Source organism: Rhinoraja longicauda, chromosome 25 (genome assembly GCF_053455715.1).
Source record: "Rhinoraja longicauda isolate Sanriku21f chromosome 25, sRhiLon1.1, whole genome shotgun sequence".
Classification (NCBI taxonomy): domain Eukaryota; kingdom Metazoa; phylum Chordata; class Chondrichthyes; order Rajiformes; family Arhynchobatidae; genus Rhinoraja; species Rhinoraja longicauda.
Genome location: NC_135977.1, coordinates 7,161,303 through 7,172,876, shown reverse-complemented (window position 1 = coordinate 7,172,876; position 11,574 = coordinate 7,161,303). Strand labels below are relative to the sequence as shown.

Sequence of the window (11,574 nt, the reverse complement as noted above, 5' to 3'; positions counted from 1 at the left end):
CTTTCATCCCTTGTTCCTTTGTGTGCCGTTAATGCATTGAAGACAAGAACAAATCGTGACACAATGAAATGCACTGAAAACAGCAAATATTTTAATAATCATGTTTCAATCTTTCTAAAAATCTATACTGATTTTGGATGACTTTGTGGTGGACACAGCCATAGAGTGATACAATGTAGAAACACGCCCTAAGGCTCAACTTGCCCACAATGACCAACATGTCTCATCTACACTAGTCCCACCAGCCTGCTTTTGGCCCATTTCCTTCTAAACATGTCCTATCCATATACCTGTCTAAATGTTGCTTAAACATTGGAAAATAAATCAGTGAGAGTCATGAAATAGACTCTTAAGGATAGCGGAGTCAGGGGGTATGTGGAGAAAGCAGGAACGGGGTACTGATTGAGAATAATCAGCCATGATCACATTGAATGGCGGTGCTGGCTCGAAGGGCCGAATGGCCTACTCCTGCGTCTATTGTCTATTGAAAGATGGAAAGCAGGCCCCTCGGCCCAACTCGTCCATGACGACCAAGATTCTCCATCTAAGGTAATTCCGATTGCCAGTGTTTGCCCGATATTCCTCAATCTTTCCTATCTCACGTGCTATCATTCACCCAATGATTCAGTAATCTCGTCAATTCAACCAGGCGAATTACAACATAACCAGTTCATACTTTACCCTTCAGTTAACTTTGCTGAACCATCATCTTGATACTCCATGTTACAAAGTGGCTTCCTCACAGCAGGGTGAAAAAATAGTAGCAATCCACTTGTAGATTTTTCTTACCTAAATTTGATGAAAGGAATAGAGAGGATTGATGCACAGAGTCTTTTACCCAGAGTAGGGGAATCAAAAACCAAAGCTATTAAGTGACAGGTGAAAGGTTTAATAGAAACCCGAGGGGCAACCTTTTCCATACAGGGGATGGTGGGTTTACGGAACGAGCTGCCAGAGGAGGTAGTTGAGGCAGATGCAATAGCAACATTTAGACAGGTACATGGATTGGAAAGGTTTAGATGGATATGGGCCAAATACTAGTGTAGATGGGGCATCTTGGTCGATGTAGGCACGTTGGGCTGAATGAACTGTTTCCATGCTGTATGGATCTATGAAAGAATAAAGTATTGCAGGATTACAAGACAATTAGCGTTATTGAAAATCCAAAGTATTTCACAGACATGATTGTAATTTTATTTCAGTAATTTACAGGCTTAAAAAACACACAAGCAAATGTTCTGTTCAGCCCCAGTAATCAGCTGTTCTTTGTGGAGTCTCTTTGTTTCAATTCAAGCTTGGCAACAAAATTTCTATGAACCTCATCTGGACCATCAGCAAGTCGCAATGAGCGTGCTATTCCAAAAAACTGAGCTAAAGGGTAGTCTTCACTGAGGCCAGCTGCTCCAAATGCCTGAAAAGTAAAGAAATAAAGAGTTGGCAAACACAAGAGTGGGATGATTTTAGACTTTAGAGATACAGCGTGGAAACAAAACCTGCAGCCCACCGAGACCGTGCTAACCAGCAATCTCCATACACTACCACTATCCTATACGCTATGGTTAATTTTACCGAAGCCAATTCATCTACAAACCCACGTCTTTGGCATGTGGAAAGAAACTGGAGCACCCAGAGAAAGCACAGGCAGTCACAGGGAGAACGTACATATTCCATATGGGCAGCACCCATAGTCAGGATCAAACTTGGTTCTATGGTGCCGTAAGGCAACTGCTCTACTGTTGCGCAACTGTGCTGCCCATGGTGATGGTGAGGAACTAAGCTGGGAAACTAGTGAAGGGAACAGGAGTAAATCATATGAACAGATAAGCAAGTTATCCTCTAATTGGGTGTGCTTACGTTGGATTTAATAATCGAGCTATCCCTCTCCTCACACCTCTCAATATGGAAATACTCTAACGTTAAAAGATGCTACCCAACAACTCACTCAATAACCACAAGTGGCAGCACAGGGGCAGCGGTAGAGTTGCTGCCTTGCAGCGCCAGAGACCCGGGTTCGATCCTGACTACGGGTGCTGTCAGTACGGAGTTTGTACATTCTCCCTGTGACTGCGTAGGTTTCGTCTGAATGCTCCAGTTTCCTCCCACATTCTAAAGATGTGTGGGGGTGTAGGTTAATTGGCTTCTGTAAACTTGCTCTCAGCGTGTAGGATGCAAAAGTGGGAGAGCATAGAACTAGTGTTCAGGCGCTCAATGGTTGATGTGGACTTGGTGGGTCAAAGGGCATGTTTTCACTCTGTATCTCTAAACTATGAAATCTGAATTTAACTGGATAGAAGAGAGTCTCACAGCTTTATTATGGCATCTCTGCATCAATCAAGTATGATCCTAGAATGGGAACCTGAAATGCAAATCTTCAACTTCGACATTGCCTGAGGTTTCTTAATTAAAACTTCAATTTTAATGATTTCCATCTGCTTCAGAGGAAGTGCCATGGTTGGTCCACCACATAAACCTCTGATACTTTACACAAAAGAGGGAAGAAATTCCCTACCAGGCTAGTTTTATGCAGGAGATTAAGGATTTCCAAAGTCTTACGAATCATATGCTATCGGCGTGATGACCTTTACAAGGCTACCTGCAATGAGATTTTGTCGAGAATAGTTTCTATCCTATAGTTTACGCAGGCATTTCAGCATGGAAAACATTGACAATAATCCAGGTAGAAACAAAAAGGAAAATTATTTTCGATAGGCCTGGTTTAGATCCAATAGTGCTACAGCTTAAATGAAAGATTGGAAACACAATTCATTCTTTATTTACACACAAGCTGCACTCACCTGGATGGCACGGTCAATAACACGTAACGCCATGCTTGGTGTCACCAATTTAATCATTGAGATCGCAGAAGCTGCTTCCTGCATTGTTCAAAACAAAATTCATAAACTATTGAATTATAAACACATGAGAATATTAGCTGCAATATACAAAGCTATTAGTAAAGCAGAAAACTAGCCTGGTTGATAATGCACCAATATTCCATCTATAATCCATTAAGAAGCAGCAATAACTTAAATATTTGTTTTCTTCATTTTTTTTTTAGAGATACAGCGCAGAAACAGGCCCTTTGGCCCATCGGGTCCGCGCCGCCCAGCGATCCCCGCACACTAACACTATCCTACACCCACTAGGGACAATTTTTACATTTGCCCAGCCAATTAACCTACATACCTGTACGTCCTTGGAGTGTGGGAGGAAACCGAAGATCTCGGAGAAAACCCACGCAGGTCACGGGGAGAACGTACAAACTCCGGACAGACGGTGCCCGTAGTCAGGATCAAACCCGAGTCTCCGGCGCTGCATTTGCTGTAAGGCAGCAACTCTACCGCTGCGCCACCGTAATAATGACCTGTTATTATTTGTGATTAAGCTGTTATCGTAACGCATTGGTGGTGTGGGCCCATGATAGGTTGGAGGATGTGTCACAGAATCATGCAACACAGAAACAGGCCCTTCGGCCCAACTTGCCCATGCCGACCAAGATGCCCCATCTACAGTGGTCCTACCTTTTGTTATTGTGCCTGCCTCAACTATTTCCTCCGGCAGCTCATTCCATATACCTCATGTGGTTTGAGAATGGTGGGAGAGATGTACAACTTAAAGCATTACTAGATAGTTAGATCTCCTTTGGCATCTAAGAATTAGACCGTTCTCACATGGTCTAATGCATGTTTCGTGAGGATAATACTGCTAATTCCAGGTGGACATTATAAACTAAACAAATATTACACCAATGTTTGTATCCTAGGAATAACCAGCCCCCCGAGATTCAATGCACTGTAGTCTGATGTGACGTGGATTATTTATTCATACAAATTCAAGAGCCGTAACAGCATAGGTGTGAGCATACTGACAAAATAAGTGGCATCAAGGACACCAATGTGCAAGTGCCAAGAGTTCAAATGAAGTGAATTGCTGGCACTTCTTTCAGTCTAGTGAACTACAATGTGTACGATGTAGCTTGATTGGGTGACCGGTTTGCAGAGCACATGAATTTATAGGGTGAATGCACCGAGTCTTTTACCCAGAGTAGGGCAATCAAGAGGGCATAGGTTTGAGGTGAGAGGGAATGAGTATAAGATATATCAAATTTTGCCAGTTTTTAAATCGGAGGTACAAATAGATCATGCTCAGTGAGTCTTTACCTTGTTTCCCACAGTATCCATCAGATGGGCAGCTTTGAGCACCAGCAACCGTGTTTGCTCAATCTCAACCCTGGAGTTGGCAATGTCAGCCTTGATCGTGCCCTGCTCAGCTAATGGCTTTCCAAAGGCTACTCTTGCCTTTACCTACGTACAGATAGTGGGAAGTTAGAAAACAAGTTAACAATTTTCCCTACATAATTGCATTCCCGTTTTACAGAATTAGACAGTACCAGCAAAGAGATTAGGCCGATACATTGAGCAGTTGCAGCTATCGAATGGAATACCTTAGTGGTGTTATGTGTAATGGTTACAAGGGGACTTTATTTGTCACATGCATTGAGGTACAGTGAAATTTATTTTTCTAGACAGTTCAGTACAAATATCACTGTACATAAGCACTTAGATATTACTGCAGCATGACATACTAATTCAAAAAATATATAATTTATAAATTGTTTGATATTGTTAAGACATCTCTAAACATTTCACACCATGAAGCCTTTTCAGAATACAACCAATTTCAACAAGTAACATGGGCTTTGGGTTTGTACATAAAACAGGTCTGTCTAAACAACAATACCTGGACTAGATCTGACAGAAGTTATATTAGTGGTCAAAGAGTATAAGAAAATAACTGCAGATGCTGGTACAAATCGATTTATTCACAAAAAGCTGGAGTAACTCAGCAGGTCAGGCAGCATCTCGGGAGAGAAGGAATGGGTGACGTTTCGGGTCGAGACCCTTCCACACCATGGGTGTGGGCCCATGATAGGTTGGAGGATGTGTCACAGAATCATGCAACACAGAAACAGGCCCTTCGGCCCAACTTGCCCATGCCGACCAAGATGCCCCATCTACAGTGGTCCTACCTTTTGTTATTGTGCCTGCCTCAACTATTTCCTCCGGCAGCTCATTCCATATACCTCATGTGGTTTGAGAATGGTGGGAGAGATGTACAACTTAAAGCATTACTAGATAGTTAGATCTCCTTTGGCATCTAAGAATTAGACCGTTCTCACATGGTCTAATGCATGTTTCGTGAGGATAATACTGCTAATTCCAGGTGGACATTATAAACCAAACAAATATTACACCAATGTTTGTATCCTAGGAATAACCAGCCCCCCGAGATTCAATGCACTGTAGTCTGATGTGACGTGGATTATTTATTCATACAAATTCAAGAGCCGTAACAGCATAGGTGTGAGTTTTTTTCCCAACCCTCTACACAGGCCAGAAACTTGGCTTACGTTCATGTCATCGGAGCAGAATCAGGTCATTCAGCCCATCGAGTCTACTTATGTACTTACCAACCACAGTCTGAAGAAGGGTCTCGACCCGAAACGTCACCCATTCCTTCTCTCCCGAGATGCTGCCTGACCTGCTGAGTTACTCCAGCTTTTTGTGAATAAATATTAGTGGTCAATTTCTCTCTGTCAGATACTCACCCTCTCCTTCATCAGTTCCAACGCCCGATCAGCATTGCCGATGAGTCGCATGCAGTGATGTATTCTTCCTGGCCCCAGTCTACCTTGGGCGATTTCAAAGCCTTGGCCGGGCCCCAGAAGAATGTTCTCTTTCGGCACTCGTACATTTTCAAATATAAGTTCACTATGACCACCTGGAGCAAAACAACAAATTAGCTTTTATCATCAAATATAGGCAGCATGGTGGCGCACCGGTAGAGTTGCTGCCTTACAGCGCCTGAGACCCAGGTTCGATCCTGACTATGGGTGCTATCTGTACGGAGTATTTACGTTCTCCCCGTGACCACGTGGGTTTTCTTCTGGTGCTCCGGTTTCCTCCTACACTCCCAAGACACAGTTTGGTTGGTTATTTGGCTTTGGTGAAGATTGTAAATTGTCCCTAATGTGTAAGATAGTGTTAATGTACGGAGATTGCTGGTTGGCGCGGACTCAGTGGGCCGACAGGCCTGTTTCCACGCTGTATCTCGAAACTAATCAATCATAATTGGAGCCACCCCTCTTTTGACCTAATTTTGATAATTGCACCTTCCTTTGTTTACAACTGCATATTTGCTATTTTTCCCAACCCTCTACACAGGCCAGAAACTTGGCTTACGTTCATGTCATCAGAGCAGAATCAGGTCATTCAGCCCATCGAGTCTACTTATGTGCTTACCAACCACAGTGTAGGAAGTGGTGATTTGGTCCATCTTGCTTATTCTGATTAAAAGAGCTCCCCAATTAGTCCCATGATCCTACTACATTTCTTTCTTTTTCATGTAAAAAATTTGAAGAAAATGCCGAAGAACCTTCTTTCCTTTGAAATGGAACAACCCAGATCATAATAATTCACTGTGTATAAATAATTCACCCCACTGTTTTCTGCTTAATAAACCTTACTCCCATCTGCTTGGTCAAAAGGTTTTAAAGACCCCTCGTTGTTTAACCAGTTCCACAGTTATCTAAATTAAACCAAGATGAATCTCCAATAACAGCTTGCCTTACCTGGAGGATCTTCCATTCCATAAACAGATAAGGGTCGGATAACTTTAATCCCTGGAGTATCCATTGAAACCAGAACCATGGACTGCTGTTTGTGTGTACTAGCTTGTGGATCAGTCTTCCCCATAAATACACAGAGTTTACAGCGAGGATCCATTGCACCTGTTAAGATACATAGAGGAACAATGGCTATCACCGCAAGGACGGTAAATTCACGATGTTTGTTGGTATCACAGATAGATTGTGTAGCATGATAATTCAGTTTTAATACCCTGAGAATGTTATTGTAGATCTGATTACATAACTGAAAATATACCATGATCTACAAGAAAAGATCTGTAAAACTTAAGCTTGAAGTCTACGGTTGAAAAATAGAAATGAATGCGACAAATTAATTTAGTTTATTGTCACGTGCACCGACGTACAGTGAAAAGCTTTTGTTGCATGCTAACCAGTCTGAAGAAGGGTCCCAACCCAAAACATAACCTATCCATTTTCTGCAGAGATGCTGCCTGTCCCGCTAAGTGACTCCAGGATTTTGTGTCTATTTTTGCTACAAATTTCATGCATGGCAAAGAAAAGGTATCTCAAAAATTACAGCGCCAGAGACCAGGTTCGATCCTGACTACGGGAGATGTCTGTGCGGAGTTTGTACGTTCTCCCCGAGACTGCGTGGGGTTTTTTTCGGCTCCGGCTTCCTCCCACATTCCAAAGACATACAAGTTTGTAGGTTAATTGGCGAGTGTAAATTTCACTAGTGTGTAGGATGCGAATGTGTGAATTAGTGTGAATGGGTGATCGATGGTCGGTGTGGACTCAGTGAGCCAAAGGATCTGTTTCTATGCTGTATCTCTAAACTAAAAATGCTGTATCTCTAAACTAAAAAAATTAATTTTCTAAGTCAAGGGGATATAATGTAGGCTTATAAAAGTAAAAAATAAATTAAAAACAATTAGAACCTTTTTATACAACGTGTAAACAATTATAATAACATGCCATGGAGGCTAATAGATATAAAATAGAAATTCAAAGAGCACCGAAGAAAATGGGAGACCTAGAGTAGAATGTACAGTACATAAAAAAGACAGTTATGATATTTCCTCTAAAATGATATATTTCAGAAATAGGATATATCTAATTATCTCAGTTTTCACTTTCTATAATTTAGTTAGTCAGAGCACGAGTTCAACTTGGGCTAATGACAAAAATATATATTTAGATTATAAATAAGAAAAACTGCAGAGAAGAGCAACAACATTATTACAAAATGTAAAACTGCTGGACTTTGATAAAAGTTGGGAAGATGGGGAAAGTAACAGACTTGACAGATGATGAAGCATTATAAATTTGGCAGTCAATGAAAGTAAAAAAACGCGTGAATTAATGATATTCTATCATTAATTCATTTGGAGAAACATTTTCAGTGAGAACTAAAAATGCAAAGTATTGGGCATACGAAAATCCAATTGAAACCACAATCACTGGCAGAGGGAGGAATGGGCTTAATTTCGGGCCACCGAGTCTGTGCCGACCAACACCCCATACACCAGTTCCATTCTACACTCTCGGGACAATTTACAGAAGCCAATTAACCTGCACATCTTTGGAATGTGGGAGGAAACTGGTACACCTGGAGAAAAAACCCATGTAGTCACAGAGAGAACATGCAAACTCCATACAGACTGCATGCGTCTTTGGCACTGTAAGGCAGCAAATGTACCACTGCGCTACTGTGCCGCCCAAGTTAGCAACTGATCATTTGAATGCGTCATATTTTCAAATCCAATATGAATAAGACACATGTACGGCAATTTCTAGATTATCCATATAACCAACAAACAAGAAAATGTTCTAGCACAGCTTCATTTGACTTATCAGCCACACCAGAATCAACTGCATCGCTGGGAATGTCCTCCTAATTTAAACCTTTTCTGGGTTATCGCCAAGCACACATCCCATTCAGGACTGGTTTGAGAGGGAACCATCCCACTCTTTCCCATTTTATCACATTGTGCATTTTCCTTACCCGATGTCCACCACTTATGGCCATTGAGAATATAGAAGTCGCCCTCCTCAACAATTGAGGCTTCAATATTTGTGGCATCGGAAGAGGCAACCTGCATGATTCAAGGGAAGGCGAGGCAAATTAATCTGAAACCTCTGAAAATATGAGGCAAGATGACGATCAGGATCTATGAACAAGTTAACGGAGTCTTTAATACAAAACAAAAATCACAATGCAGTCTATTTTAATAAAAAAGACTCTTCCCCAAAATCTTTAGTTTAGTTTGATTTAGGTTAGAGATACAAGTCTATTCCTTGGAGCGCAGGAGGATGAGGGGTGTTCTTATAGAGGTGTATAAGATCATGAGAGGAAAAGATCGGGTAGATGCACAGAATCTCTTGCCCAGAGTAGGTGAATCGAGGACCAGAGGACATAGGTTTAAGGTGAAGGAGAAAAGATTTAATAGGAATCGGAGGGGTAACTTTATCACACAAAGGGTGGTGGATGTATGGAACAAGCTGCCAGAGGAGGAGGTAGTTGAGGCAGGGTCTTTCGAAACATTTAACAAGCAGTTAGACAGGTACATGGATAGGACAGGCTTGAAGGGTTATGGACCAATGCTAGCAGGTGGGACAAGTGTAGCTGGGACATGTTGGCCCGTGCATGCAAGTTGGGCCGAAGGGCCTGTTTCCACACAGTGTCACTTTATCACTCTATGTGGAAACTGGCCCTTCAGTTCACCAAGTCCGTGTCGATCAGCGATCAGCCATACACTATGTCTATCCTACAAACTAAGGACAATTTACAAAAGGCAATTTGCCTATTAACCTGTACGTCTTTGAAGTGTGGGAGGAAACTGGTGCATGTAGAGAAAACACACGCAGTTACAGGGAGAACGTAGAAACTCTGGACAGACCGCACCCGTGGTCAGGCTTGAACCCAGGTCTCTGGTGCTTTGAGGCAGCAACTCTACCGCTGCACAACTGTGACGCCCCACCCATTGTGGATCCTTACAGGACAATAGTTTCAAAAGCACCAGTATTTTGAATATGTCACCAAGATGGTAATTCTTCTCTTAACACAGGTGTACTGACACTATTGGGTTGCTGGAATCCTGACCAACAAAAGTCATTTTGACCAAGCAGATGGTGAGAATGATTTTAACCAGCGGACACAGGGTTAAGGTAATCAGGGGAAAATACTGGGTGCGAATTCTGTGTGGAGTTTGCACGTTGTTTCGCTGACATCCTTTGTTTCACTTGGGCGCTCTTGTTTTGCCCCGCATCTCAAAGACTTGCTGGTGGGTTAAGTGGCTACTGCAAATGGCCCCTTCTGAAAGGTAGGTGATAAGAGGATCGGGGGTTAAGTTGATGGACATCTTACCTGGAAATAAGTGTACTGAAACGAATGTTCTGAGAGCCAGCATTGATTCAATGTTCATAAGTTATAGGAGCAGAATTAGGCCATTTGTCCCATCAAGTCTACTCTAACATTCTATCATGGCTGATCCATCTTTCCCTCTCAACCCCATTCTCCTGCCTTCTCCCCATAACCCTTTGTTCACCATCTTAATGCATCATCCCATTGAAAGCATATTCAATTAATTCTTGAGGTCTTCACATACCTCAATACCTACCAACTGATTCCAATGCATTTATATCTGATTGTATTCTTGTTATGGATTCCTTTCAACAAGCAAAGAGAATATAGACAATATGTGCGGGAGTAGGCCATTTGGCCCTTCGAGCCAGCACCACCATTCAATTTGATCATGGCTGATCATTCTCAATCAGTACCCCGTTCCTGCCTTCTCCCCATACCCCCTGACTCCGCCATCCTTAAGAGCTCTATCTAGCTCTCTCTTCAAGATTCAAGATTCAAGATTCAAGATATCTTTATTTGTCATCCAAAAAACAAGTTTTTTGGACGAAATTTCGTCACCCACAGTCCAACAATAAGAGCAATAAAATAAGCAAATTACACAACCCCAACCAACACAAAACCCCCCAAAAAGAAACATCCATCACAGTGAGTCTCCTCCAGTCCCCTCCTCACTGTGATGGAAGGCCAGAATGTCTTTTTCTCTTCCCCTGCCGTCTTCTCCTGCGGTCAGGCTGTTGTCGTTGCCATGTTCCAGGCTGCGCCGGACGGTGAAATGTCCGCAACGGGCCGACCCAAGCCCCGCTGCAAGTCGGGGCGGTCGGGGCTCCCGACATTGAAGCCCCCGCCGAGCAGAGAAAATTCCGTGGCCTATTTCAGGCCGCGCCGGACGGTGAAATATCCGCGGCGGGCCGACCCAAGCCCCGCAATCCGGGGCGGGCGAACACGCTGCCGCTGCCGGAGCTCCCGATGTCAGCATCCACGCGGCCCGAGCCTAAGGCGAGTCGCAGCCGCTCCCGCAGCCTCCGAGAACGGCCGGCTCCGCTGATGGTGAGTCTGGTCCGCGGGCTCTGCGAACCAGAGCCCTGGAGGCCGCCAGCTCCAGGAGTTGGGCCGATGGTAGGCCGCAGCAGGAACGGAGACACGGCCCAGAAAACAAAGGTCGGGTCTCCGTTCGGAAGGGATACATATTTACAATGTTACAGTTCCCCCCCTCCCCCCCCACACCCACACATAGTACACAACACAAAAACACAACATCACAACTACAATTAAGACAACAAAAACAACAAAAACACAAAGACAAATGGACTGCAGGTAAGCCGCAGCTGCTAGGGCAGCGCCGCCATCTTCCTCTTGAATGCATTCAGAGAATTGGCCTCCACTGCCTTCTGAGGCAGAGAATTCCACAGATTTACAACCCTCTGACTGAAAAAGTTTTTCCTCACCTCCGTTCTAAATGGCCTACCCCTTATTCTTAAACTGTGGCCCCTGGTTCTGGACTCCCCCAACATTGGGAACATGTTTCCTGCCTCTAAAGTGTCCAACCCCTTAATAATCT

The 11,574-nt window shown here is 43.3% G+C and overlaps 1 protein-coding gene across 1 annotated transcript in view; it reads right to left on the bottom strand.

The window, feature by feature from the left end:
• Positions 1-107: 107 nt before the first annotated feature.
• The window catches only part of acad11 (acyl-CoA dehydrogenase family, member 11), a 37,101-nt gene continuing 25,634 nt past the window's right edge, over positions 108-11,574 (bottom strand). Inside the window, exons 16-21 of the mRNA XM_078421446.1 lie at positions 8,655-8,745; positions 6,632-6,790; positions 5,609-5,781; positions 4,161-4,304; positions 2,796-2,873; positions 108-1,411 (exon numbers count right to left, since the gene is read on the bottom strand). Coding sequence (XP_078277572.1) covers positions 1,256-1,411; positions 2,796-2,873; positions 4,161-4,304; positions 5,609-5,781; positions 6,632-6,790; positions 8,655-8,745 — 801 coding nt within the window. The 3' untranslated portion in view covers positions 108-1,255. The remainder of the gene's footprint in view (positions 1,412-2,795; positions 2,874-4,160; positions 4,305-5,608; positions 5,782-6,631; positions 6,791-8,654; positions 8,746-11,574) is intronic.